General features: G+C 50.6%; 2 protein-coding genes across 6 annotated transcripts; one reads left to right on the forward strand and one right to left on the reverse strand.

Annotated features, from left to right (window-relative positions):
* The first annotated feature begins 1,099 nt into the window (after nt 1–1,099).
* Nucleotides 1,100–19,169, forward strand: RMND5B (required for meiotic nuclear division 5 homolog B). 5 transcript variants are annotated; one of them, XM_055386448.2, is made up of 12 exons: nt 1,100–1,618; nt 1,801–1,940; nt 4,040–4,157; nt 8,708–8,858; nt 13,195–13,340; nt 13,464–13,604; nt 14,234–14,334; nt 14,549–14,715; nt 16,736–16,901; nt 18,155–18,257; nt 18,352–18,506; nt 18,592–19,169. In XM_055386448.2, the coding sequence occupies exons 4-12, from the start codon at nt 8,720–8,722 to the stop codon at nt 18,653–18,655; spliced, it is 1,182 nt and encodes a 393-aa protein (XP_055242423.1). In that variant the 5' UTR covers nt 1,100–1,618; nt 1,801–1,940; nt 4,040–4,157; nt 8,708–8,719; the 3' UTR covers nt 18,656–19,169. The 5 variants fall into 5 exon arrangements, with proteins under 5 accessions (XP_055242423.1, XP_055242421.1, XP_055242422.1 ...); XM_055386446.2 differs by lacking the exon at nt 4,040–4,157 and having other exon boundaries at nt 1,133–1,618; XM_055386447.2 differs by lacking the exons at nt 1,801–1,940; nt 4,040–4,157 and having other exon boundaries at nt 1,568–1,618.
* Nucleotides 19,170–20,085: 916 nt separating this feature from the next.
* On the reverse strand, nt 20,086–24,883 carry NHP2 (NHP2 ribonucleoprotein). The gene is made up of 4 exons (XM_055386470.1): nt 24,317–24,883; nt 24,138–24,207; nt 21,504–21,609; nt 20,086–20,461 (listed from the first exon to the last, which is right to left on the reverse strand). The coding sequence occupies exons 1-4, from the start codon at nt 24,474–24,476 to the stop codon at nt 20,336–20,338; spliced, it is 462 nt and encodes a 153-aa protein (XP_055242445.1). The 5' UTR covers nt 24,477–24,883; the 3' UTR covers nt 20,086–20,335.

Consider the following 24,883-nt stretch of genomic DNA (forward strand, 5'->3'; position numbering starts at 1 on the left):
CCTCCTTAGGGCAGATGGGCAGCTCCCATCTTCTCCCCTTCCCCCGTTCCCCAGGACAGCGACCAACACAGGGTGGCAGGGTAGGGCTGGACCCCCTCCTCCGCAGAACTGAATTCTGTTGAATACCCAGTAGGCAGATTAAGTTCGGGCTAAGGGGACCAGAAAGGCTGGGACAGGAAAGGAGTTTTCTTTTCTTTCTTTCTTTCTTTTTTTTTTTTTTGAGACGGAGTCTCGCTCTGTCGCCTAGGCTGGAGTGCAATGGCGCGATCTCGACTCACTGCAACCTCTGCCTCTCGGGTTCAAACGATTCTCCTGCCTCAGTCTCCCGAGTAGCTAGGACCATGGGACTACAGGCGACCGCCACCATTCCAGGCTAATTTTTGTATTTTTAGTACAGACGGGGTTTCACCATGTTGGACAGGCTGGTCTCGAACTCCTGACCTTATGTTCCGCCCGCCTCAGCCTCCCAAAGTGCTGGGATTACAGGCGTGAGCCGCCCGGCCCGGAGTTTTCTAGCTTTCCTTTCCTTTTTTTTTTTTTTTTTTTTTTTTTGAGACGGAGTCTCGCTCTGTCACCCAGGCTGGATGGAGTGCAGTGGCGCCGTCTCGGCTCACTCCGAACTCCGCCTCCCGGGTTCACGACATTCTCCTGCCTCAGCCTCCCGAGTAGCTGGGACTACGGGCGCCCGCCACCACGCCCGGCTAATTTTTTGTATTTTTAGTAGAGACGGGGTTTCACCGTGTTAGCCAGGATGGTCTCGATCTCCTGACCTCCTGATCCGCCCGCCTAGGCCTCCCAAAGTGCTAGGCTTACAGGCGTGAGCCGCCGCGCCCGGCCTGGAGTTTTCTTTTTTTTTAAGCATCACTTGCTATTTCAAGAGCTCTCAGTTCTCCTGAGATTTCTAGGCTCTGTCCAGGATCCCTAAGCCTGTTCACAGTCCTACTTGAAGTTTCTAATCTTTCTTTTCTCATTAACCAAAGCTGGAGGGAGGAAAAAGCCCATCATTTTCCCTGGACAGCAGCGCCTACTGGGAGTTTCACCCGCATTAACATGCAAACGACAGGCAAACTCCTAGTCATCCTTCCAAAGACCCTGCTCCAAAGCCCTGCCGAGCCCGGCGCGCACCTAGCCCAGCCACTGCCCCTCACGGCCCCGGCACCGCGGTCACTGAGCAGGGCGGACAGCGCTGTAGGCGTAACCACTTGGGGCTTGGGGCTTCTGATCCGGGAGCCGGGTGCTGGGTTGAGTGCTAGGCCGACGTCTCCTCTGCCGGGTGGAGAACCCGCCCGCCGGCGAGGAGCGGTCGCGGCCAGGGGCTTCCGCCGACTGGGAGGCCCGAGGCCGGGCCGGAGGGACTCGGAACCTGGAGACGACCAGGCGCGACCCCCCAGAGGACTACAGGCGCGGCTTTTCTGGCCGCCGCCCGGTTCCCGCGGGCGACTCCACTCGGCACGCGCGGCAGGGAGCCTCGGCGGTCAGGCGCAAAGCCGCGGGCTCGTGGGACGGCTACCCCTCCGCAAAACCGCCAATGGGCGGGCCCGGGCCGCCGATCGCCCGCCGCGGCTTCCGGTTCCGATGACAGTGGCGCCGGAAGCCGGGGCCGGGGCTGCGGGGCGAGGTGAGAGCGTGCGGGCTTGGGAGCCGGCAGGTGCGGGCCGAGGGCGGGCACAGCGGCCGGCGGAGCTGAGGCGCGCGGCGGGGAAAGCTCGGCCGGCCTCCCGGGCCCCAGCCTTCTCCAGAACCCCTGCTACCCACGACTAAGTCCCGAACAATCTGCCCTTGGGCTTGTTCTCTTCGCAGTTGTTGGCCCTGGGCCGGGAGCTGGAGTCCCAGACTCATAGGTCCCGGCCCAGCCCCCGAAGAGCCGCCTCAGCCGGGGGGAGTTGCTCGGACTCAAACGTCCAGTCCTCGTGCGACCGCGCTGGGTCGGAAGTGAGCAGGTGCGCACCGGGCTCGGCAGGGCTTTGGAGCAGGGTCTTTGGAAGGATGACTAGGAGTTTGCCTGTCGTTTGCATGTTAATGCGGGTGAAACTCCCAGTAGGCGCTACTGTCCAGGGAAAATGATGGGCTTTTTCCTCCCTCCAGTTTTGGTTAATGAGAAAAGAAAGATTAGAAACTTCAAGTAGGACTGTATAGTAAAAAAAAAAAAAAATGGAGGAGGGCGATATGACAGGGTAACTGGTGTGAGGGGGGTGCGGAGGGGTCAGTATTAGGTACTGTGGTCTAGCAGAGCATCTCTGAGGACGGGACATTTGCGTTGAGACCCAAATTAGGAGGCAGGCTTAGGAAGATACGGGAAGAGAGTGGTCCAGGCAGCGGGAACAGCCAGTGTGAAGGCCCTAGGGCAGAAATCAACTGAGAGTATAGTCAAGGAACAGAAAGAAAGCTAGTGTGGCTAGAGTATGGTAAGAAAGGGAAAGAGTGGTAGGAGATGAGGTCGGAGAATTGGGGTTTGGTCACATAGAGTCTAGGTCAGAGAGAGGAATGTGGAGTTTTTTCTAAGTACAGTGGAAATCTTGGTTTTAAGCAGAGGAGTGACATGTAGGGTAGAGAGTGGATGGAGGTGGCGGCTGCAAAAGCATAAGAACTGGCTGGGCACGGTGGTTCACGCCCATAATTCCAGCACTTTGGGAGGCTGAGGCTGGCAGACGGCCTGAGCTCAGCACTTCAAGACCAACCTGGCCAACATGGTGAAACCCTGTCGCTCCAAAAAATTAGGCCGGGCGCAGTGGCTCACGCTTGTAACCCCAGCACTTTGGGAGGCCAAGGCGGGAGGATCACTTGAGGCCAGGAGTTCAAGACCAGCCTGGCCAACATGGTGAAACCCCGTCTCTACTAAAAATACAAAATTTAGCCGGGTGTGGTGGCAGGTGTCTGTAATTCCAGCTACTTGGGAGGCTGAGGCAGGAGAATCGCTTGAAACTGGGAAGCAAAGGTTGCAATGAGCCAAGATCGTGCCACTGTACTCCAGCCTGGGCGACAGAGTTAAGACTCTGTCTCAAAAACAAACAACAAAAAAAATTAGCCAGGTGTGGTGGGGAGAGAGGGGAAGAATAGGGACAAAAGGGAATACGTAAATAAACACAAAGGAGAAAAGGCCCTGCATGGACCACTTACATGTGTCATGAACTCAGGAGTGTTCATGGTGGGACTACATGGTGCACTTGTAGTCCCAGCTTCTTGGGGTGGGGGGCTGAGGTGGGAGGATCACTTGAGCCCAGGAGGTCGAGGCTGCAGTGAGCCCTGATTGTACCACAGCACTCTGGCCTGGGAAACAGATTGAGACCCTGTCTCTCTCTTTTTTTTTTTTTTTTTTTTTTTTTTTTTTTTAATTTTTAAGCAACCCTATTAACTGAAGAGACCCTGCCTCACAAAAAAAAAAAAAAGAAAAAAAAAAGCGTTAAGAATTGGGTCAATGGAGGTTGTCTAATCTTTTGTTTTTGTTTTTGTTTGTTTGTTTGTTTTTTTGAGACAGAGTCTCACTCTGTCGCCCAGGCTGGAGTGCAGTGGCGCCATCTCAGCTCACTGCAACCTCTGCCTCCTGGGTTCAAGCAATTCTTCTGCCTCAGCCTCCCGAGTAGCTGGGATTACAGGCACGCACCACCACGCCCAGCTAATTTTTGTATTTTTAGTAGAGACAGGGTTTCACCATGTTGGTCAGGCTGGTCTCAAACTCCTGACCTTGTGATCCGCCTGCCTCGGCCTTCCAAAGTGCTGGGATTACAGGCATGAGCCACCACGCCCAGCCGATGTTGTCTAATCTTTGTCAGGCAAAAGGGACCTTTATGATTTGCTCAAACTTCCTTTCTCCCTACACAGGAGCCCCTTGTTTCAGGATGCTAAATACTCCAGGATAAACCTCCATACATGCCTTCGCGGAGATTTTAATATTTCACTCATGTCTCTTTTCTACCCACTCCTACACGTTTGAGCTCAGGTTCTCCAGTGCAGTTAGGAAATGGATGTGTCATTTAATCAGCAAATGTGTGTGTGTGTGTTTTCTTTAATTTGAGACGGAGTTTTTGCTCTTGTTGCCCAGGATGGAGTGCAATGGCGTGGTCCTGGCTCACTGCAACCTCCACCTCCTAGGTTCAAGCGATTGTCCTGCCTCAGCCTCCTGAGTAGCTGGGATTACAGGTGCCCGCCACCATGCCTCGGTAATTTTTGTATTTTTAGTAGAGACGAAGTTTCACCATGTTGGTCAGGCGGGTCTCAAACTCTTGACCTCAGGTGAGCCACCCACCTCAGCCTCCCAAAGTGCTGGGATTACAGGTGTGAGCCACTGCGCCGGCCAATCAACAATTTTTTTTTTTTTTGGAGACGGAGTCTCACGCTGTCTCCCAGGCTGGAGTGCAGTGGCACGATCTTGGCTCACTGCAAGCTCCACCTCCCGGGCTCACACCATTCTCCTGCCCCAGCCTCCCAAGTAGCTGGGACTACGGGTGCCCGCCACCACACCCGGCTAATTTTTTGTATTTTTTTAGTAGAGATGGGGTTTCACCGTGTTAGCCAGGATGGTCTTGACCTCCTGACCTCATGATCCACTTGCCTCGGCCTCCCAAAGTGTTGGGATTACAGGCGTGAGCCACCGCGCCCTGCCCCAATCAACAAATGTTTACTGAGCATCTACCATGGACCAGGCCCTAGTCTGGGCACTGAGGGGGAGAAAGGACAAGACTACATTCCAGCCATCGAGCAGCTCACAGACCAATGGAGGAGGCTGACATGGACAGGCTGTTACTGTGCTGCAGTAGCTGAGGACTCGATAGGTGTGGTGTGGCCACTCTTGCCAGGTTATGAAGCAGAAAAGGAGGCAGGGAGATTTCACTGAGGGCTCAAGGGGAGGTGATAATTTAACTACAGCTTACGTACTCTATACAAAGAAGTGCAGAGGGCACTCTAAAAATGGGAACGACTTGTGCAAAGGAAGCAAATACATTATTGCAGAGGGTTTATATGTCAACCATGGTAGTGTTGGGCAAAAGGTAACAGGATCTGCTGTGTGTTTCGGAGGGTCATCCTGGTGGATAATTTCTGTGTATGTGAGACCTTGGGGAGGAAGGCTTAGGACCAGTGGACATGAAATTTCAATCTATTAATCATGAAGTTTGTCAAAGACAAACACAATTCCTTGCGCCTGGTGAAGATGACTGACTGATTCAGGCAGGGTGGCTTGCTCTAGACAGACTGAATTAACCTCCTGCATTTTTTGGATAGAATACCCACGAACAGTTCTGTTTTCTCAGTTCATTTATTTTACTTTTAAAAATCTGGCCAGGTGATTTGGCTCACACCTGTAATCCCAGTGCTTTGGGAGGCCAAGGCAGGTGGATCACTTGAGGCTAGGAGTTCGAGACCAGCCTGGCCAAAATGGCGAAACCCCGTCTTTACTAAAAATACAAAAATGAAAAAAAAAAAAAAAAAAAGCCAGGTGTGGTGGCGCACCTGTAATCCCAGCTACTTGGGAGACCAAGTCATAAGAATTGCTTGGACCCGGGAGGTGGAGGTTGCCAGTGAGCCAAGATAGCACCACTGCACTCCAGCCTGGGCAACAGAGCGAGACCGTCTACAAAAAAAAAAAAAAAAATTACTGAGTTAATCACACTCCTCAGTTCATGATACATTTAACTGGTCCATGTAGGGCCTTTTTCTCCTTTGTATTTATATTCCCTTTTGTCCCTATTCTTCCCCTCTCTTCTCACCACAGGAAACCACTCTGATGTGTTTGGTGTATATCTTCTTTTTGTTTTTTGTTTTTTTGAGACAGGGTCTCACTCTGTTGCTCAGGCTGGAATGCAGTGGCATAATCATGGCTGACTGCAGCCTTGAACTCCCAGGCTCAAGCAATCCTCCGTCCCACCTCAGCCTTCTGAGGAGTTGGGACCACAGGCGTGTGCTACCATGCCCAGGTACATTTGCCGTGTTGCCCAAGCTAGTCTCAAACTCCTGAGCTCAGCAGTCTGCCTGCCTTGACCTCCCAAAATGCTGAGATTACAGGTGTGAGCCACTGCTCCCAGCCTATATGCATATATTTTTAATTTACGTAAATGGATTCTGCCTAGACCTCATTTTTTTCCACCTCAGTGCCATGTGTGGAGCTTGTCGACGTTGCTCTGGGTATATTTGGGATGCAGTTTCTAAATGCTCCACAGGTTTCCATAGATGCATCCCCCACATTTTACTTACTTGATTCCTCTAGTGATGAGGTCCCTAGATTGTTTCCCACTCCTTGCTACAATGCAATCCCGTACCCATCTCCTTCCTCAGCTTTGTAAATAGAATTTTATCGCTTCTCAGCCTTTTTGCTGAGATCAAGTGTAGTAAATACAATTTCAAGATGCTGATTTGAGCTTGGCTTTGATAAGCCTGGTAGCTCTTGGTGTCTGACAGGGCCGGATTGTTTGACCTTCGTGAGGTCCTGGCTTTTTTGAGCCATGTTTATTTTTGATAAATTGGAATTCTAGTTCCCAGACACTCTTGGCCAACATTCTAGTGTCCTGCCATCTTCCCCAGTTGATCATTCTCACGAGCTCTGTGGTTAATTTTCTGTTTCTCATCATCATTAATGGTTGCTGTACACTCATTCCAACACAGATATTTGCTCTTTCCTTTCCTGGTGAAACAGTGGCCTGTGAAGCTGGTCCTGGGAGTACCTGTGATGTGAAGTACGTAGAGAAGGACTCTGAGGCCAGAGCCAGACTGTCTGGCTTCAGTTCAGTTCCCAGCTCCTCCACTTCCCAGACGCCTGACCTTGGGCAACTGATTTAATCTTTGTGTCTCACTTTCTCATCTGCAAAGTGGGTCTAATCATTGTACCTACCTCATAGTGTTTTCGTGAGCATTAGGTAAATGAATTAATGTATGCGAAGTCATTAGAACAGTGCCTGGCACATAACAGGCTTCTATTTGGAATGTCAGCTGTTAATAATAGCAATAATAATAATTATGTCATTTCAGATAGGAGACCCTGTTATATTTTGCCATAATGGGTCACATTCAGTTGCAGGGTGTTTGTTCAGAGGGGATGGTGGGGGGTGGGTGGCATAGCTTCTGGACTCTCTGACTATAGATTCCAGCGTAATAGCATTAGCTGTAAGGAAAAAGGGAAGAAACACAGCCCCCAAGGCCCTGGGTGCCTTTTCACTGTCACTTGTTGCCTGTCAGGTTGGGAGACAGTGGCTACAGATGGGTCAAGGTGCTGAGGCCGGGACTCATGCTGGTGGGAATGAGGGAATGAGTGAAGAGAGCCTGTGAAACTGGGAGGATCTTGGTGGTCACCTTGGACATAGGATTCTCTTTCTCTTTGATGTTCCTCTGTACCCTTCTTGAGAATGGGCATTGGGCTAGATGAGCTCTGTCACTGACATTCTGAGGTTTGCCCACGTGTTCAGTGTCAAAGGCTGCTCTGAAATGGAAAGGAGCAGTGGCCCAGGGTAGAAAGGACACAGAAGGAAGCCCCAGTGGTAGGGAGAGGAGATAGGACAAGAAAAGTCAACTTTCTTTCAATGGTATAATGAGGAGGGAAGGTTGTGTTGCAGCAAGAGAGGTTCTGGTCTGGTGGGGGAGGCAGGCCCAGTGACCAAAACTGAAATAGAAGGGTGCAAAGTGAGAGTAGAGGGAGCTAGGTGGGCACAGGCTAGAGACAGCTGCTGAAGACGCTGACGTCTGAGCTAACTCAGAAGTGATGGGCCATCCTCTCAAGCAGTCGAGGAGGTAAGGGTGATGGAGAGCAGGCCAGGTGAGGAAGCAGCATGTACCAGGGCACGCAGCTATGAGAGAGCAAGGGTTCTGTGCCTGTCCTCGGGTGCGTGGCGGGTGAGGGTGAGGCAGGAGTGCTGGGCAAGTCCGTCAGGCCAGCATGGTTGGCAGTTATTCCCCAAGCTGTGTTTCCAAATATCAGCCACTCAAGGACGGCCTTTATGGTTTATGTTACTATAGTACGTAGAAAAGCAGTTCCTCTAACTGTAAAGAATGTGGCCATAATAACTCTATGAAAATACACGGGCCGGGCATGGTGGCTTATGCCTATAATCCCAGCTCTTTGAGAGGCCAAGGTGGAAAGATCGTTTGAGCCCAGGAGTTTGAGACCAGCCGGGGCAACACAGAGAGACCCCGTCTCTACGAAAAAAATTTTTTAAATTAGACAGGTGTAGAAGCACACTCCTGTGGTCCCAGCTAGTCAGGAGGCTAAAGTGGGAGAATCCCTTGGGCCTGGGGGGATCAAGGTTGCCATAAGCTGAGTTTGTGCCACTGCACTCTAGCCAGGGCAACAGAACAAGAGCCTGTCTCAAAAAAAGAAAATACATACGTGTAATACGACATTATGCAGTATATGGATTTCTAGTTAGATAGTATTGCCAGCTAAGGGCTCTGTGAGGCCTGCTCTCTATTCTGATTTAAAAGGGAGATGAACAAAAATTAAGGCATGAAAAGAGTTGAAAATGGAATAATAATTTTCTCACCATGATTAAGAAAAACCTCGTCCTCACACCAGCCTGCATCCTCCACTGGGCACCCCAGTGGAGTGAGGAGATGGGATGTTATATGCTTACCAAAACATAGGTACATATATACATATATGTACAAAACATATAACATTGATACATGATGTGGGAATGGTGAGAGGGATCTGAAGAGGTGGTCTGGGCACCCTGCCTGCCATGCCACCGTGGCCCAGATGGGGCCTGACCCAGCTGACCCTCCCCAGGCTGAGGCCACCATGGAGCAGTGTGCGTGCGTGGAGAGAGAGCTGGACAAGGTCCTGCAGAAGTTCCTGACCTACGGGCAGCACTGTGAGCAGAGCCTGGAGGAGCTGCTGCACTACGTGGGCCAGCTGCGGGCTGAGCTGGCCAGCGCAGGTGGGTGGCCACCCTTGCAAGTGCCCTGCGACAGCCTCCCTGAGGACATGGGAGACCCGAAGCTACTGAGTGACAGGGTTCCGGAAGGACGATGATGAGGATGTTGGTACCTGCATCTGTAGGCCTCCTTGAAACCGGGTAATGACAGTCTCTGAGCTACTTCAAAAAGCCCAACAAATTATTAATTTACCTGAGATGATTCCCATTTACATTTTGTTTTCAACTTACTTTTCTATTTTTAACTTTTTTTCATTTTATAATTTTGTGTGTGTGTGTGTGTGTGTGTGTGTGTGTGTGTGTGTGTGTGTGTGTGGAAACAGTGTCTTTGTTGCCTAGGCTGGTCTTTAACTCCTAGGGGCTCAAGTGATCCTCCTGCCTCAGCCTCCCAAAGTGCTGGAATTATATGCGTGAGCCACCATACCTGGCCTATTTTTAGCTTTTAAGATTTTAAAGATAATTTCAAATTTACAGACCAGTTCCAAGAATAGTATAAAGAACTGATATATACCCTTTACTTGGATTCACCAACTGCTCATATGTTGCCATATTTGCCGTGATCATTACTTTTTAACCATTTGAAAATAAGTTGTAGATAATATAGCCCCAAGCCTTCAGTGTGTATGTCCTAAAATCAAGGGCATTCTCTTACATAAAAACAGCGTAGTTATTAAAACCCAGAAATTGCCGGGCACAGTGGCTCACGCCTGTAATCCCAGCACTTCGGGAGCCTGAGGCCGACAGATCACCTGAGATCAGGAGTTTAAAACTAGCCTGGCCAACATGGCAAAACCCTGTCTCTACTAAAAATACAAAAATTAGCTGGGCATCGTGGTGGGCTGCAGTTGAGCCGAGGTCACGCCACTGCACTCCAACCTGGGCAACAGAGCAAGACTCGTCTCAAAAAACAAAATAAATAAATAAATCCAAGAAATGAAACATTGATATAATATTACCTAATAACTATAGTTCACATTTCTTTTTTTTTTTTTGAGATGGAGTCTCACTGTTGCTCAGGCTGGAGTGCAGTGGCGTGATCTTGGCTTAACTGCAACCTCCACCTCCCAGGTTCAAGCAATTCTCGTGCCTCAGCTTCCCGAGTAGCTGGGATTAAAGGCGCACGCCACCACCTGCAGCTAATTTTTGTATTTTTTAGTACAGGTGGGGTTTTGACATGTTGGCTAGGCTGGTCTCGAACTCCTGACCTCAAGTGATCTGCCTGCCTCGGTCTCCCAAAGTGCTAGGATTATAGGTGTGAGCCACCATACCCAGCCAGTGTAGTCAACATTTCAATTTTGCCATTGTCCCAGGAATTTTTTTTTTTTTTTTTTTTGATACAGAGTTTTGCTCTCATTGCCCAGGCTGGAGTGCAATGGCACAATCTCGGTTCACTGCAACCTCCGCCTCCCAGGTTCAAGAGATTCTCCTGCTTCAGCCTCGCAAGTTGCTGGGTTTACAGGCCCATACCACCATGCCTGGCTAATTTTTTTTTTTTTTTTGTATTTTTAGTAGAGACAGGGTTTTGCCATGTTGGCCAGGCTGGTCTCAAACTCCTGATCTCAGGTGATCCACCTGCCTCAGCCTCCCAAAGTGCTGGGATTACAGGTGTGAGCCACCATGCCCGGCTGTTCAGGAATTTTCATAAAGCATTTTAATTTCCAGTCCAAGAACCAATCCAAGATCACACACTGCATTTAGTTTCTCCTGTCTAATCTTTAGTTTTTTTAATCTGAGACATTTCTTCTGTCTTCCTTTATCTTCCATGACATTGGTATTTTTGAAGCATTAAGGCCAATTATTTTGCAGAATGTCTCTCAATTTGGAGTTGTCTGATGTTTTCTCATTACTTAGGTTTTGCATTTTTGGCAGTACTTCAGAAGTGATTTGTTTCTCAGTGCATCACACTGGAAGACACAAGATGTTGCTTTATTGCATTATTGCTGTTGTTCACTTTTATTTTGGAGACAGGGTCTCACTTTGTTGCCCAGGCTGCAGTGCAGTGGCACGATCTTGGCTCACTGCAGGCTTGACCTCCTGGGCTCAAGTGATCCTACCACCTCAGCCTCAGGAGTAGCTGGGACCACAGCAGTACACTACCAGGCCCTGCTAATTTTTTTTTTTTTTATTGTAGAGACAGGGTCTCCCTATGCTGTCCAGGATGGTGTCGAACTCCTGGGTTCAAGTGATCCTCCCGTGTCAGCCTCCCAAAGTGCTGGGATTATGATCCGCTGCACCTGGCCTGATCTTCACTTTGATCACTTAGTTAAGATGGTCGCTGCTAAGGTTTTCCACTGTAAACTTCCTAATTTTTCTTTGTAATCACTAAGTAGTTTGTGGGCTGTAATCCTAGCACCTTGGGAGGCTGAGGCGGGCAGATCACTCGAGCCCAGGAGGTTGAGACCAGGCTGGTCAACATGGCAAAACCACGTCTCTACTAAAAATACAAAAATTAGCTGGGCATGGTGGCACATGCCTGTAGTCCCAGCTACTTGGGAGGCTGAGGCATGAGAATCGCTTGAACCCAGGAGGTGGAGGTTGCAGCGAGCCAAGATCGTGCCACTGCATTCCAGCATGGGTGACAAAGCGAGACTGTCTCAAAAAAAAAAAAAAGTGGTTTGTGGGGAGATACTTTGATACCATATAAATGTCCTGCTCTTTACCAAATTTCAGCCTACTAGTTTTAGTATCCATTAATGATTGTTGTGTGAATTATTACTAAGCTGTCTGCAACATGGTGATTTTTCCTGCTTTGTCATTCTTTATACATTTATTAGTTGGCATTCAACTGAAAAGAAGCTTCCCCTTCTCCTTTCATTATTATCACTTCACACTCATATTCTTATTTTATTCAATAGGTTATAATCCATTGCAGTTATTTAATGTTCAAATTGTCTTAGGTCTGACCAGAGGGAGTCCCTGGTTCCTATGTCTTTTTTAAAAATTGAGCTATAATTCACTTACCATTAAACTCACTCTTTTAAAGTACTCTGGCCAGGTGCAGTGGCTCACGCCTGTAATCCCAGCACTTTGGGAGGCTGAGGCAGGTGGATCACCTAAGGTCAGGAGTTCGAGACCAGCCTGGCCAACATGGTGAAACCCTGTCTCTACTAAAAATACAAAAATTAGCTGGGTGTGGTGTCGTGTACCTGTAATCCCAGCTACTCAAGAGGCTGAGGCAGGAGAATCACTTGAACCTAGGAGGGAGAGGTTGCAGTGAACCAAGATTAAGCCACTGCACTCCAGCCTGGCTGACAGAGCAAGACTCTGTATCTAAATAAATAAATAAAGTACAACTCTGGATGGGCATGGTGGCTTATGTCTGTAATCCCAGCACTTTGGGAAGTTGAGGCAGGTAGATTGCTTGAGTCCGGGAGTTTGAGACCAGTCTGGGTAATATGGTAACCCCGTCTACCAAAAATACAGGTATTAGCCAGTCTCATAACTCGGTCTCAGAATAAATACATACATAGATGAAAATTAAAAAAATAAAGTACAACTCAGTGGTTTTCAGCATATTTACAGAGTTGTACAATCTTCACCACTATCTAATTTCAGAACATTTTCATCACCCCCAAAAGAAACCTAACCCATTGACTATCTCTCCATTTCCTCCCTCTCCCTAGCCTTTGGCAACCACTGATCTCTTTTTTGTCTCTATAGATTTGCCTATTTTGGACAGTTCATATAAAAGGAATCATACCACATGTAGCCTTTTGTGTCCGGCTTCTTTGATTAATAGAATGTTTTCAAGGCTCATCTATGCTGTAGCCTGTATCAGCACTTCATTCCTTTCTATGGCTGAATAATGGTCCACTGTATGGATGTGCCATGTTTTTCCACTAGTTGATGGACATTTGGGTTGTTTCCACCTTTTGGCTATTATAAATATTGCTGCTATAAATATTCACTTACAGGTTTTTGTGTGGACATGTTTTTATTTCTTCTGCTATATCCTTCGGAGTGGAACTGCTGGATCAGGTGGTAACTCTAGGTCTAACCTGGCAGTTAAACAGAATCCTATGCATGCTGTAGTCCATGAGTTGAAATAAACACTTGACCCATAGTAAGTGCCAAATCATCTTCATTTCACAGCAACCTGTAATTTCACAGATGAGGAAATGAAGGCTCCCAGAGGTGAACTGGCTTTTCCCATTTGACCAGTTCCAAGCCAGACAGTTAAAAAGTGGCAGGACCTGGAAGAGAAGCTAGTTCTTTCACCCTGGCATTCAGGGCTGCCTCCTGGGCTACGGGGCTGGCATTTAGAATAGAGCTAAGGTCTGCTGCCAAGGCAGGTGCCCCAGTCTGCCTCCTCTGTGTCCTTATTCCACTTTCTCTGCAGCCCTCCAGGGGACCCCTCTCTCAGCCACCCTCTCTCTGGTGATGTCACAGTGCTGCCGGAAGATCAAAGATACGGTGCAGAAACTGGCTTCGGACCATAAGGACATTCACAGCAGTGTATCCCGAGTGGGCAAAGCCATTGACAGGGTGAGCACGTGGCCGGCTCCCGGCGTGGGGTGGGAGCACCCTGAAGCTGGGATGTACAAGGACTCAAAGGAGAGCCAGCAAGAGTGCCCGCATCACCAGGCCCTGTCTCTCCTCCTTCGTCAGAACTTCGACTCTGAGATCTGTGGTGTTGTGTCAGATGCGGTGTGGGACGCGCGGGAACAGCAGCAGCAGATCCTGCAGATGGCCATCGTGGAACACCTGTACCAGCAGGGCATGCTCAGCGTGGCCGAGGAGCTGTGCCAGGTACAGCCGGGCGGGCGCGACAACCTGCCTGCTCTGCCTTTCACCTGCTAGTTTTCACTATATGAAGTCCCTGCCATTCTTCAAATCCATTTATTTCCTAAAGGAAATCAGCACCTCTGCCAGAAGTAGAAGGTAGCTTTAAAAACGTATATGATGAAAAGAGAAGTTACTCATTTTTAGTTAGAGTTGGTTGCCAGCCAGGGTTCTGAGCTGAGGCCTCATATCCCTTTATTGAAAAGGGAGATGAGTGAAATGACAAAGTAGTACTTGTTAGGTGTTAAAGACACAGTGGTGGTAAAATTAAAGATTTTCCCTACTGTACTAGGAGGATTGAAGAGGAGTAATTTTCTCGCCGTGCAACTCAGTGCGTAGCCTGGGGACTGTCTCCACTGCTATGGTTGTGGGGTGCGGTTTGCAGTCTGCACTCAAGGTCAGCATGTCATACTCAGCCTCCCCAGGACTGAGATGGGAACAAGAGAGGCCCAAGTGGCTGGCAGGAGACCAAGCTCCTCAAGCAAAGCCCAGCTCTCTGGCCTGTCTTTGGCGGGTGAGCTTTTATTATGTGCATAGCAGAGAACTTTGGAAACACCATCTTCCAGTGGTGGGATCTCTTCTCTCTCTCCTTGTAGGAATCAACGCTGAATGTGGACTTGGATTTCAAGCAGCCTTTCCTAGAGTTGAATCGAATCCTGGAAGCCCTGCACGAACAAGACCTGGGTCCTGCGTTGGAGTAAGGAGGCCCTTGGGTGGGCCAGCAGCACTCTGCTCCGACCTCTCAGGGCACAGGGCTTGACTGTGGTCTTCATTTCACCCAGATGTACTTGACTTGCCTGCAGCCCTGTCTCAAGAGCCTCACACAGGCTTTTGGGGCCTTCCTCTCAGGTGCTGGCTCTCAGGTCCTAGCCCCCACCAGCTCTACACTAAACTGGCCCCTTTCTTCCCAGATGGGCCGTCTCCCACAGGCAGCGCCTGCTGGAACTCAACAGCTCCCTGGAGTTCAAGCTGCACCGACTGCACTTCATCCGCCTCCTGGCAGGAGGCCCCGCGAAGCAGCTGGAGGCCCTCAGCTATGCTCGGCACTTCCAGCCCTTTGCTCGGCTGCACCAGCGGGGTGAGTGCCCAGGCAGCTGGGGTTGTGCTGCCTGGCCTGACACATGTCTGGATGTGGTGGGTTACATCAGGCTGCCAGTCCCTGCACCCATGTGGGGCTGTCTGTTACACAGATGCCTCTCCCCAACTAGAAACTTCTCTGACCCCTCATTGTGTCCAGGATGAACTCTAGACTCCTCCTCTCTCACATCTGCCATACCTTTATAGCTTCAGCGCAGACCACCCAGGGCCCTCGTGCCTGCTCTGCGCCACACCACACTCACAGCATGCCATGCCCGTCCCGCCTGTTCTGCCTCGTGTGCCTCCCTGACCTGTGTGGCCTATGGAAAAGTCCTTTAAAAAAAAAAAAAAGGCCAGGCGTGGTGGCTCACACCTGTAATCCCAGTATTTTGGGAGGCCGAGGTGGGCAGATCATGAGGTCCTTCTTGGCTAACATGGTAAAACCCCATCTCTACTAAAAATACAAAAAAAATTAGCTGGGCGTTGTGGCGGGCGCTTGTAGTCCCAGCTACTGGGCTGAAGCAGGAGAATGGCATGAACCCGGGAGGCGGAGCTTGATCGCGCCACTGCACTCCAGCCTGGGCGACAGAGCGAGACTCCATCTCAGGAAAAAAAAAAAAAAAAAAGACTTGTCTGGGTGTGATGGCTCATGCCTGTAATTGCAGCACTTTGGGAGGCCAAAGCAAGGGGCGGATCACTTGAGCTGGAGACCAGCCTTGGCAACATGGTGAACCCCTGCCCCTGCTCCCATCTCTACAAAAAATAAAATAAAAAAGACTCAGTTGAGCACTTTTCCTGTCATGCTAGAATTTCCAAACCTGGAATCTGAGTCTCACCTATGCTTACAAGTAGTAACCTGTACTAACTTGTTTTTTTAGTTCCACCGCTAAATAATAAATTTTATCTCAAAATAAATATGAAAACCAAGCCATGATTTATTATTTATTTTTGAGACAAAGTCTCACTCTGTTGCCCAGGCTGGAGTGCAGTAAGTGGTGTGATCCCGGCTTACTGCAACCTCCACCTCCCAGGTTCAAACGATTCTCCTGCCTCAGCCTCCCGAGTAGCTGGGATTACAAATGCCTGACACCGGCCGGGCGTGATGGCTCACACCTGTATCATTTGGCCGGGCGCGGTGGCTTATGCCTTTAATCCCAGCACTTTGGGAGGCCGAGGCGGGTGGATCATGAGGTCAAGAGATCGAGACCATCCTGGCCAACATGGTGAAACCCCATCTCTACTAAAAATATGAAAAATTAGCCGGGCGTGGTGGCGGGCACCTGTAGTCCCAGCTACCTGGGAGGCTGAGGTAGGATAATCACTTGAACCCGGGAGGCGGAGGTTGCAGTGAGCCGAGATTGCGCCACTGCCCTCCAGCACTCTAGCCTGGCGACAGAGCGAGACTCTGTCTCAAAAAAAAAAAAAAAAACACACAAAAAACACACACACCAAAAAAAACAAGTGCCTGACACCACGACCACGTCTGGCTAACTTTTTATATTTTTTATTAGAGACGGGGTTTCACCATGTTGCCCAGGCTGGCCTCAAACTCCTGGCCTCATGTGATGCACCCACCTTGGCCTCCCAAAGTGCTGGGTTTATAGGCATGAGCCACCACGCCCTGCCTCAAACCACGATTGAAGTTTTAGCTAGATACTGCTGCCTCTTGAAAGCTCTTAACCTGGGGTTGCTCTAAATGGAGATTAGTGTGGAGACACCAGTGCCAACCTGAGGACTTATTTGATCCTTGATGCAGTTGGGGAGGAGAGAACTGGAAAAGAAGTGTCGTCATTCCTGATTCTGTGTTAGTAATGCCTGTTCTCATCCTGCAGAAGCAGCCTGGACCTCCACCTCCCCAGTGGATTTTACAGTCAAATTTGCCTGAGGGCATTTTCATCCCTGCTCAGTCTGCTCAGGGGCTTGGGAGCCGCCGGGCTCAGCATATTGTGCTGTGCTGCCCGCTTGGGGGGTGGACCCAGAGCCCTGCACCCCCTGAGCTGCACCCCCTGGTTGCCTTGTAGAGATCCAGGTGATGATGGGCAGCCTGGTGTACCTGCGGCTGGGCTTGGAGAAGTCACCCTACTGCCACCTGCTGGACAGCAGCCACTGGGCAGAGATCTGTGAGACCTTTACCCGGGACGCCTGTTCCCTGCTGGGGCTTTCTGTGGAGTCTCCCCTTAGCGTCAGGTACAACCCAGCCCTGTGAGGGCAGCACAGGTGGGAGGGTAGAGAGGAAATCATCATTTGCCAAGGCCCTGCCATGTGCCAGGAACAGTGCTCGGTGCTTTCAGAGACCGAAACTGGCTTTCTTAGTCATTCTTCGGGAGAGGAATTACCTGTTTTTACAGTTAAACTGAGACTAGGAAGAGTTATGGCCCGAGGTCACCATGAGGTCAGTGGCATGGTCAAGGTTCCCATTTTGTAAGGTCTCCTGAATGAGGTCCCTGCCTCTCTTGCACCTCACCCTGGATCATTGCAAGACCTTCCCAGCTAACCCACGCCCCTCTGCAGCCCGCCTTCCTCATGACCTCATGTCTTAAACACCACTTGCCTTCAGGGGAGATGTGAGAGGTTGAGTAATATGTATTCAGCACTGCTGCTGACACCTCCCTCAGAGCTCCCAGCATCCCTGGGAGGGAGAGCCACTGTTACCCTCCTTCTACAGATGAGGAAATGGAGGCCCAAGATGTGCACGCACTTGCCCAAGGCCTCGCAGGGAATAATGGGCACTTGAACCTGACCCCAGAGCCACACACTCCGCCACAGTGGACAGCTGTCACTGTGTATTTAGACTGTTGATGGTGTCTGAGTACAGCATCTCAATATAGTGGACTGATTCTACACTCATCTAATTTGTTACCATGGACTCACTTTATAGAACATCATTTCCCAGCAAGAACAACATCAGCACCTTAGGATGATTCTGTTGTGCACACTACCCTGTGCACTGTGGGGTATTCAGCACCTGAGGTTCCAGCCAGCAGGCTCCCTTCCCCATGCAACTGTCACGAGAAGGAAACCCCAACCTCCATTTGTTAGGCGGCCTAGTTGATAGCCACCATTATAAAGATGTGTTATGACTACACAGCAGGGTACGTCCTACAGGCAGGCTGGGGCCCTTTGGAACTGCTCACTGTTCCCTAGTCACACCAAGGACTTTTCAGTCATTAGGATGAGCAGATATCTGCCCCTAGAGCTATAGGAAGTCTTCCCTGTAGGTTCTCAAATTTTGGGGTGCATTAGAATGAGTCTCTAGAGTCAGACATACATAAGTACATATGTGGCACCTTATGAACAATGTGAGGGATCTTTGAGGACCGACTGGACTGTGCACCATTTTAGAGCCCTGTCTCAAGGTCCATGCTGAAGCATGGCGCGCTGGCCCTTTTTGCCTGTCTGCTGTGATCTGAGCCACTCTAGCCCCTGTTCCTTGTCTGCAGCTTTGCCTCTGGCTGTGTGGCGCTGCCTGTGTTGATGAACATCAAGGCTGTGATTGAGCAGAGGCAGTGCACTGGGGTCTGGAATCACAAGGACGAGTTACCGGTGAGGCCTGGCCTGGGGAATCGTGGGCAAGAGGCACTGGGAAGGACAGCCATGACAGGAAGTGGAACTCACCCCCCTTTGCTGCCCTTCCCAGATTGAGATTGAACTAGGCATGAAGTGCTGGTACCACTCCGTGTTCGCTTGCCCCATCCTCCGCCAGCAGACGTCAGATTCCAACCCTCCCATCAAGCTCATCTGCGGCCATGTTATCTCCCGAGATGCACTCAATAAGCTCATTAATGGAGGAAAGTAAGTTCCCCGTGCTCTACTCCACCTTGGCTTGGCTCTCCTACTGGCCACCCCTGAGACGTTCTCGGTTCTCCTCCCTTTGCAGGCTGAAGTGTCCCTACTGTCCCATGGAGCAGAACCCGGCAGATGGGAAACGCATCATATTCTGATTCCTACCTGGAAGGAATTTTGTTGAAAGGGGTTTTCACCTGTGAGCCTTGGTCTGTCTCGGTAGGGTGGTCAACTTCAGTGGACTGTGGTTGGTTTCAGAGCGCCTGGCTGAGGAGTTCCACTGAGGGGAGCGCTGGAGCAGCCCTTTGGTAGAGGCTGAGGAGGGAGATGGACCAGCCCACGCCTGGCAGCTGGCTCCATGGCATAAGGAAAGGGAGATGCTGGCCTCTGTGCTCCTGCTGTCTCTTCCTGTTTCTGTTTGCGTTTGACTTAGTAGCAACCGACAGAGTGGTAAGGGATTTGGTCTTCAGCAGTAGACATCCTTCCACCCCTGCCCTCAGCCAAGTCTCTTGCTGCCACGCCAATGCTATGTCCACCCTTGCCCCTCGGCCCAAGGGTGTCCAGCGGTGGCCCACCTCTTCCTCCCACTACAGCCTCAACAGTATCTACCATCTCCCACTGTAAATAGTCCCAGTTAGAACGGAATGCCATTGTTTTATAACTTTGAACAAATGTATTTGCTGCCCTTCTCATTTCTCCTGGCCAACCTTTAGCCTCACTGACAAATTATGACCACATGTCTACCACACACAGGGACTGGGCACGGCCTGGTGGCTGCTGCAAACAAAAACATAGCCAGCAGGTATCCAGTGTCCAGGCAGGAAGAACCCAACTTGCATCCCTGACTGCAGGGAGCTTAGATGTCAGACCCCAGGCAAGGTGCTTTTACATATACCCATACCAGATCTTACTAACTCCATAGGAGAAATCCGTGTAATGGGATTCAGGAAAATGAAGTAACTTGTACAACAGGGCTCACAGCTTAGAAAGGAGAGAGCTTGGAGTTTTAACCAGATCTGACCCTCAAGCCCAAGCTATTTCCAGTTTATTCCAGGGTGCCTGAACTTGGCTGTTATGTATACTGAGTCCTGTGCAGGGCCTCTGACAGCAGGAAGGGGCCCCAAGTCTAAAATACTTAAAGGGATTGCGTTACTAGGGCCATTATGTTAAGCAAGAGAGCTCGGGGGGATGCATTTTAGCTTCATATTCCTATTTAAAATGTGCTGTGTGGGTGGGTAAATTGCTTCCATAAGCTTCACAGTGGCATTTAAGGCTCCTGGGTTAAGTTAGGAATGGGGGTGTTCCTGATGTGGGGGCTTTAGGCTTCCATGAAGTGGGTCTGGGCCCCCTGCCTTACCTCACAGCCCCCATCTACCCTGGAAGAGGGAGTTGAAAATGCTGGGATAGCAGCAGGATCAGTTCTCAGCTTGAGCCAAAGCACCTGGCCCCGGGCAGCTGAGCATCAGCACAGAACCCTCTGAGTCCTTTGGGCTCTCTGCTGAGGAAGACTGCTTCACTCTTCCCGCCCACCAACTCGCTGGCCCAACCAGCAGCTGCTGCTTAAGAAAACACCCACCGACTCACCACATTTTAGTCTTAGCATTTACTTTCCCCACCCCACATTCTTGGAACAGCCTTTAGTTCTACAGGAAATGGCACTGATGGACAGAAGACTAGCATTACCTTCATGGAAGGGCTGTTAGAGCTGCCTGGGAAGAAGGCGTGCCTTGGGGAACTGGGAAGATGCCGTCAGTGTGGGTGGGCAGGAGGACAGCCAGTCGTCCTGCCACCAGCCCAGTAGCTTCCAGCGGCAGGTGCCTAGGTGCTACCGGAGCCCCTCATAGGGGTAGGGGCAGGGACTGCACCTCCTCCAGGCACTCGTCGTAAGCCTCCTGGTACTCCTCATGGGGCTTGACCATTATCACACAGGTGGGGCGCTTGGAGCCTGCGGCTGCACCCAGGTCCTACAGAGGGGAAAGAAGTGCTGTTTGGAAAAAAGCTGTATAACCTGTATGCCAGGAAGTCACCAACTGATGACCCACCAGCCTAATCTGGCCCACAGCCATGTTCTGTTCGGTCCATGTTCTATTTAAAAGCATCTTGAATTGGCTGCCATCATTTAAAGTCAATCAGACTTTGAAGGCATGGTCCAGCCACACAGGGCCTACATTCCCACATGGCAACTATGAAAGGGCTCCAGCCCAGCAGGGGCTGTCCCAGTCCCTGCCACCCCCACTTCCTGTGCCTCAGATCTGGCCCCTGCTACATAAGATAAGGACAGCTACAGGTCCCTCTGAGCCTAAACCCACCTAACCAGACTAACATGGGTGACGCATCTTAGCTTACAAAGCTCTTTCACATGTATCTCTTTATTCTCATAGTCCACAGATAACTGACTATTTGGTTCTTACCATCAGGCCAAACGGTAAGTTCCTTCAGAACAGGGCCTCCTGCTTTATCCCAAGAAGTGATACTGTAGGTACCCAAGATCCACCCCCAGCCTCTATTTTTTTTTTTTTTGAGACAGGGCCTCACTCTGTCATGCAGTCTGGAGTGTGGTAGTGTATGATCATGGCTCACTGCAGCCTCGAACTCCTGGGTTCAAGTGATCTCCTGCTTTAGACTCCCAAGAGGCTGGGACTACAGGCATGTGCCACCACACCCAGCTAATTAAAAAATTTTTTTTGTAGAGATGGAGTCTCACTTTGTTGGCGCAGGTTATTCCTGAACTCCTGTCCTCAATTGATCCTCCTGTCTTGGCCTCCCAAAGCACTATGATTACAGGTGTGAGCCACAGCGCCTGGGCTGGAATTCCCACTTTACAAGATGGGAACTGAAATGCAAGAAGTAACATCTGTAGTCCCAAAACTAAGATGTGGAGCTGAGAATCCATCCAGGCCTGTCTTAGCTCCAACACTCCTGGCTCTTTCCCACACTCTCCTGCTACGGCAGACTATCCCAGACACCCCAGTGCTGAGCAAGGTCAGGGGGCCACGTGCTCCTTACCGTCTTAGAGGGGATATAGACATAGGGCAAATTTCGGTCCTCACACATGACTGGGAGATGGCAGTATACCTCAATGGGCAGTGTGTCTCCTGCCAAAACCATGATCCTGAAATGAGAGAAAACACTGTCATCTCTGGCTTGCTCCTTCCTTCTTTCAGTTTTAAGTGCTGCCCTGGGCTGGGTCTTAGGGATAGAGACAAAATTGTGTTTGGTGAGCGCGCTCTTTGGGGGTGATCTCTACCTCTTGGCAACATACAGGTGCCACCAAAGTGATGTAGTGCTCGGACAGGTGAAGTACAGGATGGGTGCCAAGGTGTATGAGCTCAGCTGTCTTTGGAGAGTCAAAAAAGGGTTCAACCAGGAGGTGACACTTGAACAGCATGCTGATGGATGACTGTGTGTCAGGCAGCCCACAGAGGGGCTGGGGCGGGGGAGAGCATGTGGTGCGAGAATCAGAATGGCACCAGACACAGCCGAGAGACTGGCAGGGGACACCCCCAAGACCTTGAGTACCAGGCTAAGAAGCATGGGCTCTGTCCCAAGAGTGACAGTGAGGCAATGAAAGCTTGCCAGAGATGACTCAGCCAGGGTTCCTAGCTGGCCAGGTGTCAAGGCTGGGGGGCAAGGGCCTCAGGAGCCTGAAGACACAGAAGGAAAAGTCTGCTCTCCCATGCTGGATAACAGGCGGACACACAAGGACAGAGCCCTCGGCTGAAAGAATGCTTCCACACTCCTAGTGCTCCTCTGGGCCCTCTGCTGGCTCCCCTTCTGTTAAGCGCCTTTAACTGTGAGTGTTCCTCACAGCCTTGTCCTCGGCTGCCCTCTCCTCTCAGTACCTTCTTCCTGGCTGACCGGAGCCACTGCCGTGGGGTCAGGTGCCATCTATGTGCTGAAAACTCCCAGATCTACTATCTCCAGCCTGGCCCTCTCTCTTCCATGCTCCAAACCCCTATAGCCATCTGCCTATTTGACAGTTCTCCTGGTGTGGAGAGGGGTGGAAGTCATGTGTCTCTACAGCACCTCAAAAACTTACCCAGAACCAAACTTGTGATCTTTCTACACAAATCTGGTCCCCCTCCACTGTTCACATCTCAGATTGGGCCCTCTGTCCCTCCAGCTGGGCATGTCAGAACCTAGAAGTCGTCAATACCTCCCCATTCTCCACATCTAAAAGTCCTTTCAAATCTGTCCCCTTTAACTCTGTCTCCACCATCACCACTCCAGGACTACAGTAGTCTACTACCTGAACTTTCCCAAACCTACTCGTACCTCTCTAATCCTTTCTTCAATTGTCAGAAAAATCTTAGGGTGTAAAAAATAATAAAAATTATGTCACTTCCTGGCTTTAACCCCTAATAGCCTCCAAAGCGCTGAGTATAAAAACTAAATTTACTGTGGCCTACAAGGCCCCCTAAGAAGGTAGCACTTCTGCTCACCAGACCCTCTCCTGCCCAGAGGCCCACTCTTTCTTCTGGCAGGATCCTCCCACCCCCCCCCTTCGCCCCCCAAATTAATCCCTGTGTCTTAAGAGCTCAGCTCAAATGAGACTGCTGAGGGAAACTTCCCCAGATGCGCCCTCCCCAGATGCGCCCTCCCCAGCTAGGTTAGATGCCGTGGAGCATCAAGTCTGCCCAACATGATTGATCTCTTGAGCACCTACAGTTTCACTTCTTGGGATAAAGCAAGGAGGCCCTGTTCTGAAGGAGCTTACCATCTGGCCTGAGAGGGTGATAAAGGGAAGAAAAATGTAAACAAGGTTCAAACTTTGATAAATGCCATTAAGAAAAGTGGGGTGATGAAGTAATTATCATTGCACTCTGTTATTTTCCTTCATGGCTATCTATCACAACGTGTAATTAGTTGTGTGTGTGTCATTATCTGATCAATGAATGTCACTGTTTCCCCCATAACACAGTGCCTGAAAAAGAGTACATTCAATTGTTAAGGCTGCCAGGCGCGGTGGCTCATGCCTGTAATCCCAACGCTTCGGGAGGCTGAGGCAGGAGGATTCCTTGAGCCCAGGAGTTCAAGACCAGCCCGGGCAACATGGCGAGACTCCTCTGTCTCTGCAAAACAACAATAACAACAGCCAGGCGTGGCGCAAGCCTGTGGTCTCAGCTATTCGGGAGGCTGAGGTGGGAGGATCGCTTGAGCCCAGGGGGACGAGGCTGCAGTGAGCTGTGATCGCACCACTGCACTCCAACCTGGGTGAGAGCTAGACCCATCTCAAAAACAAACAAAAACGTTAACGTTCAGTTCCTTAAATACAGAGCCGGAGAGGGGTCATCCCTAGGACTGAGATTCAGGGCTGAGAGGATTAGGGCGGGGGCCGGAGGTAATCTGAGGCAAGGAGCGGAGCCCGGGGAGGAGGGTCCCTGAATTAATGAAGGTGGGTCTACTCTAAGGGACTTAGCTTACACAATTCGCTTCACTTTGGAATTCACTTTGAGCTGGTATACGTGATGTACCGGTATTGTTGTACCGGTATTGTACCAAAGGGACTTTACCGACTGCTTGATTGGCTTCTGTATATGGGGCTAGGTCAGAGTTAACCTTTTTACTGCGCGCCTACTAAGTAGAGATTTCTCCGTTAACGTTTAGAAATGCAAAATCCAGAGGAAGGAAGGTTCTTACCCTTTTTCTCCTTTGTTGACAAATTTCTGAACTTCTTTCACCCCGCGCCGAATCTGCTTCTGCTTCACCGCTGCAACGACAGAAGAGTCGGTCGGGGGCCTCGCTCAGCCACCCGCGCACCCATCCCACCCGCGCACCCATCCCGGCCACGCCGCCGGCCACGCCGCCGTCCGCCTCACCTTTCTTGATGCATTTGTAGAGCTTCCGCGTGAGGCGGCGAGAAGCCAGGGGCTGCGCGATGGGGTTCTGGTTGACCAGCAGCTCCTGGTAGGTGCGCTCCCCGGAACACGCCTCTGCCTGAGCATCGGGCCCGTCGGGATCTGCCTTTATTTTGGTCATCGCAGCGGCCGCTGAAACCTAGTCCCAGGGAGGCGAGCCCACGCGGTCCACAGCTTTAGGCATCACTTCCAGGTCATCAGCTGCGCGAGAAGCCGCCGTACAACACGGCCAATCAGGAAAGGAAGTCTCCGACTCAGCCCAATCGTTGACGCCCAGCTTCGTAACTACGCAGAGCGGAGAGGGGCGGAGTCATGGTCCCTAAGGCGGGGCCATCCCCGGACCAAGGGACTGGGCGGAACCGATTAGGGCGGAGCTGAGGGAATGTGAGGCAAGGGGCGGAGCCCTGGGAATCGGCCGGAGAGGGCGGGGCCCTGGGTGCTGGAAAGGCTGCTTCCTTTTTTTTCTTTTTTGAGGCAGAGTTTCGCTCTTATTTCCCAGGCTGGAGTACAGTGGCGCAATCTCGACTC

This window comes from Gorilla gorilla, chromosome 4, assembly GCF_029281585.2.
Source record: "Gorilla gorilla gorilla isolate KB3781 chromosome 4, NHGRI_mGorGor1-v2.1_pri, whole genome shotgun sequence".
Lineage (NCBI taxonomy): Eukaryota > Metazoa > Chordata > Mammalia > Primates > Hominidae > Gorilla > Gorilla gorilla.

What these genes read in the sequence shown, in the direction of transcription:
- RMND5B (XM_055386450.2), top strand. Translation starts at nt 5,720, where the DNA reads ATGTGTTTGGTGTATATCTTCTTTTTGTTTTTTGTTTTTTTGAGACAG. An exon ending in TGGGCAAAGCCATTGACAGG is followed by an intron (nt 13,341 to 13,463) that starts GTGAGCACGTGG and finishes CTCCTTCGTCAG; the next exon opens with AACTTCGACTCTGAGATCTG. An exon ending in ATCACAAGGACGAGTTACCG is followed by an intron (nt 18,258 to 18,351) that starts GTGAGGCCTGGC and finishes TGCCCTTCCCAG; the next exon opens with ATTGAGATTGAACTAGGCAT.
- NHP2 (XM_055386470.1), bottom strand. Translation starts at nt 24,476, where the DNA reads ATGACCAAAATAAAGGCAGATCCCGACGGGCCCGATGCTCAGGCAGAG. An exon ending in CTACAAATGCATCAAGAAAG is followed by an intron (nt 24,208 to 24,316) that starts GTGAGGCGGACG and finishes CTGTCGTTGCAG; the next exon opens with CGGTGAAGCAGAAGCAGATT. An exon ending in TCTATATCCCCTCTAAGACG is followed by an intron (nt 20,462 to 21,503) that starts GTAAGGAGCACG and finishes TCCCCTCTGTAG; the next exon opens with GACCTGGGTGCAGCCGCAGG.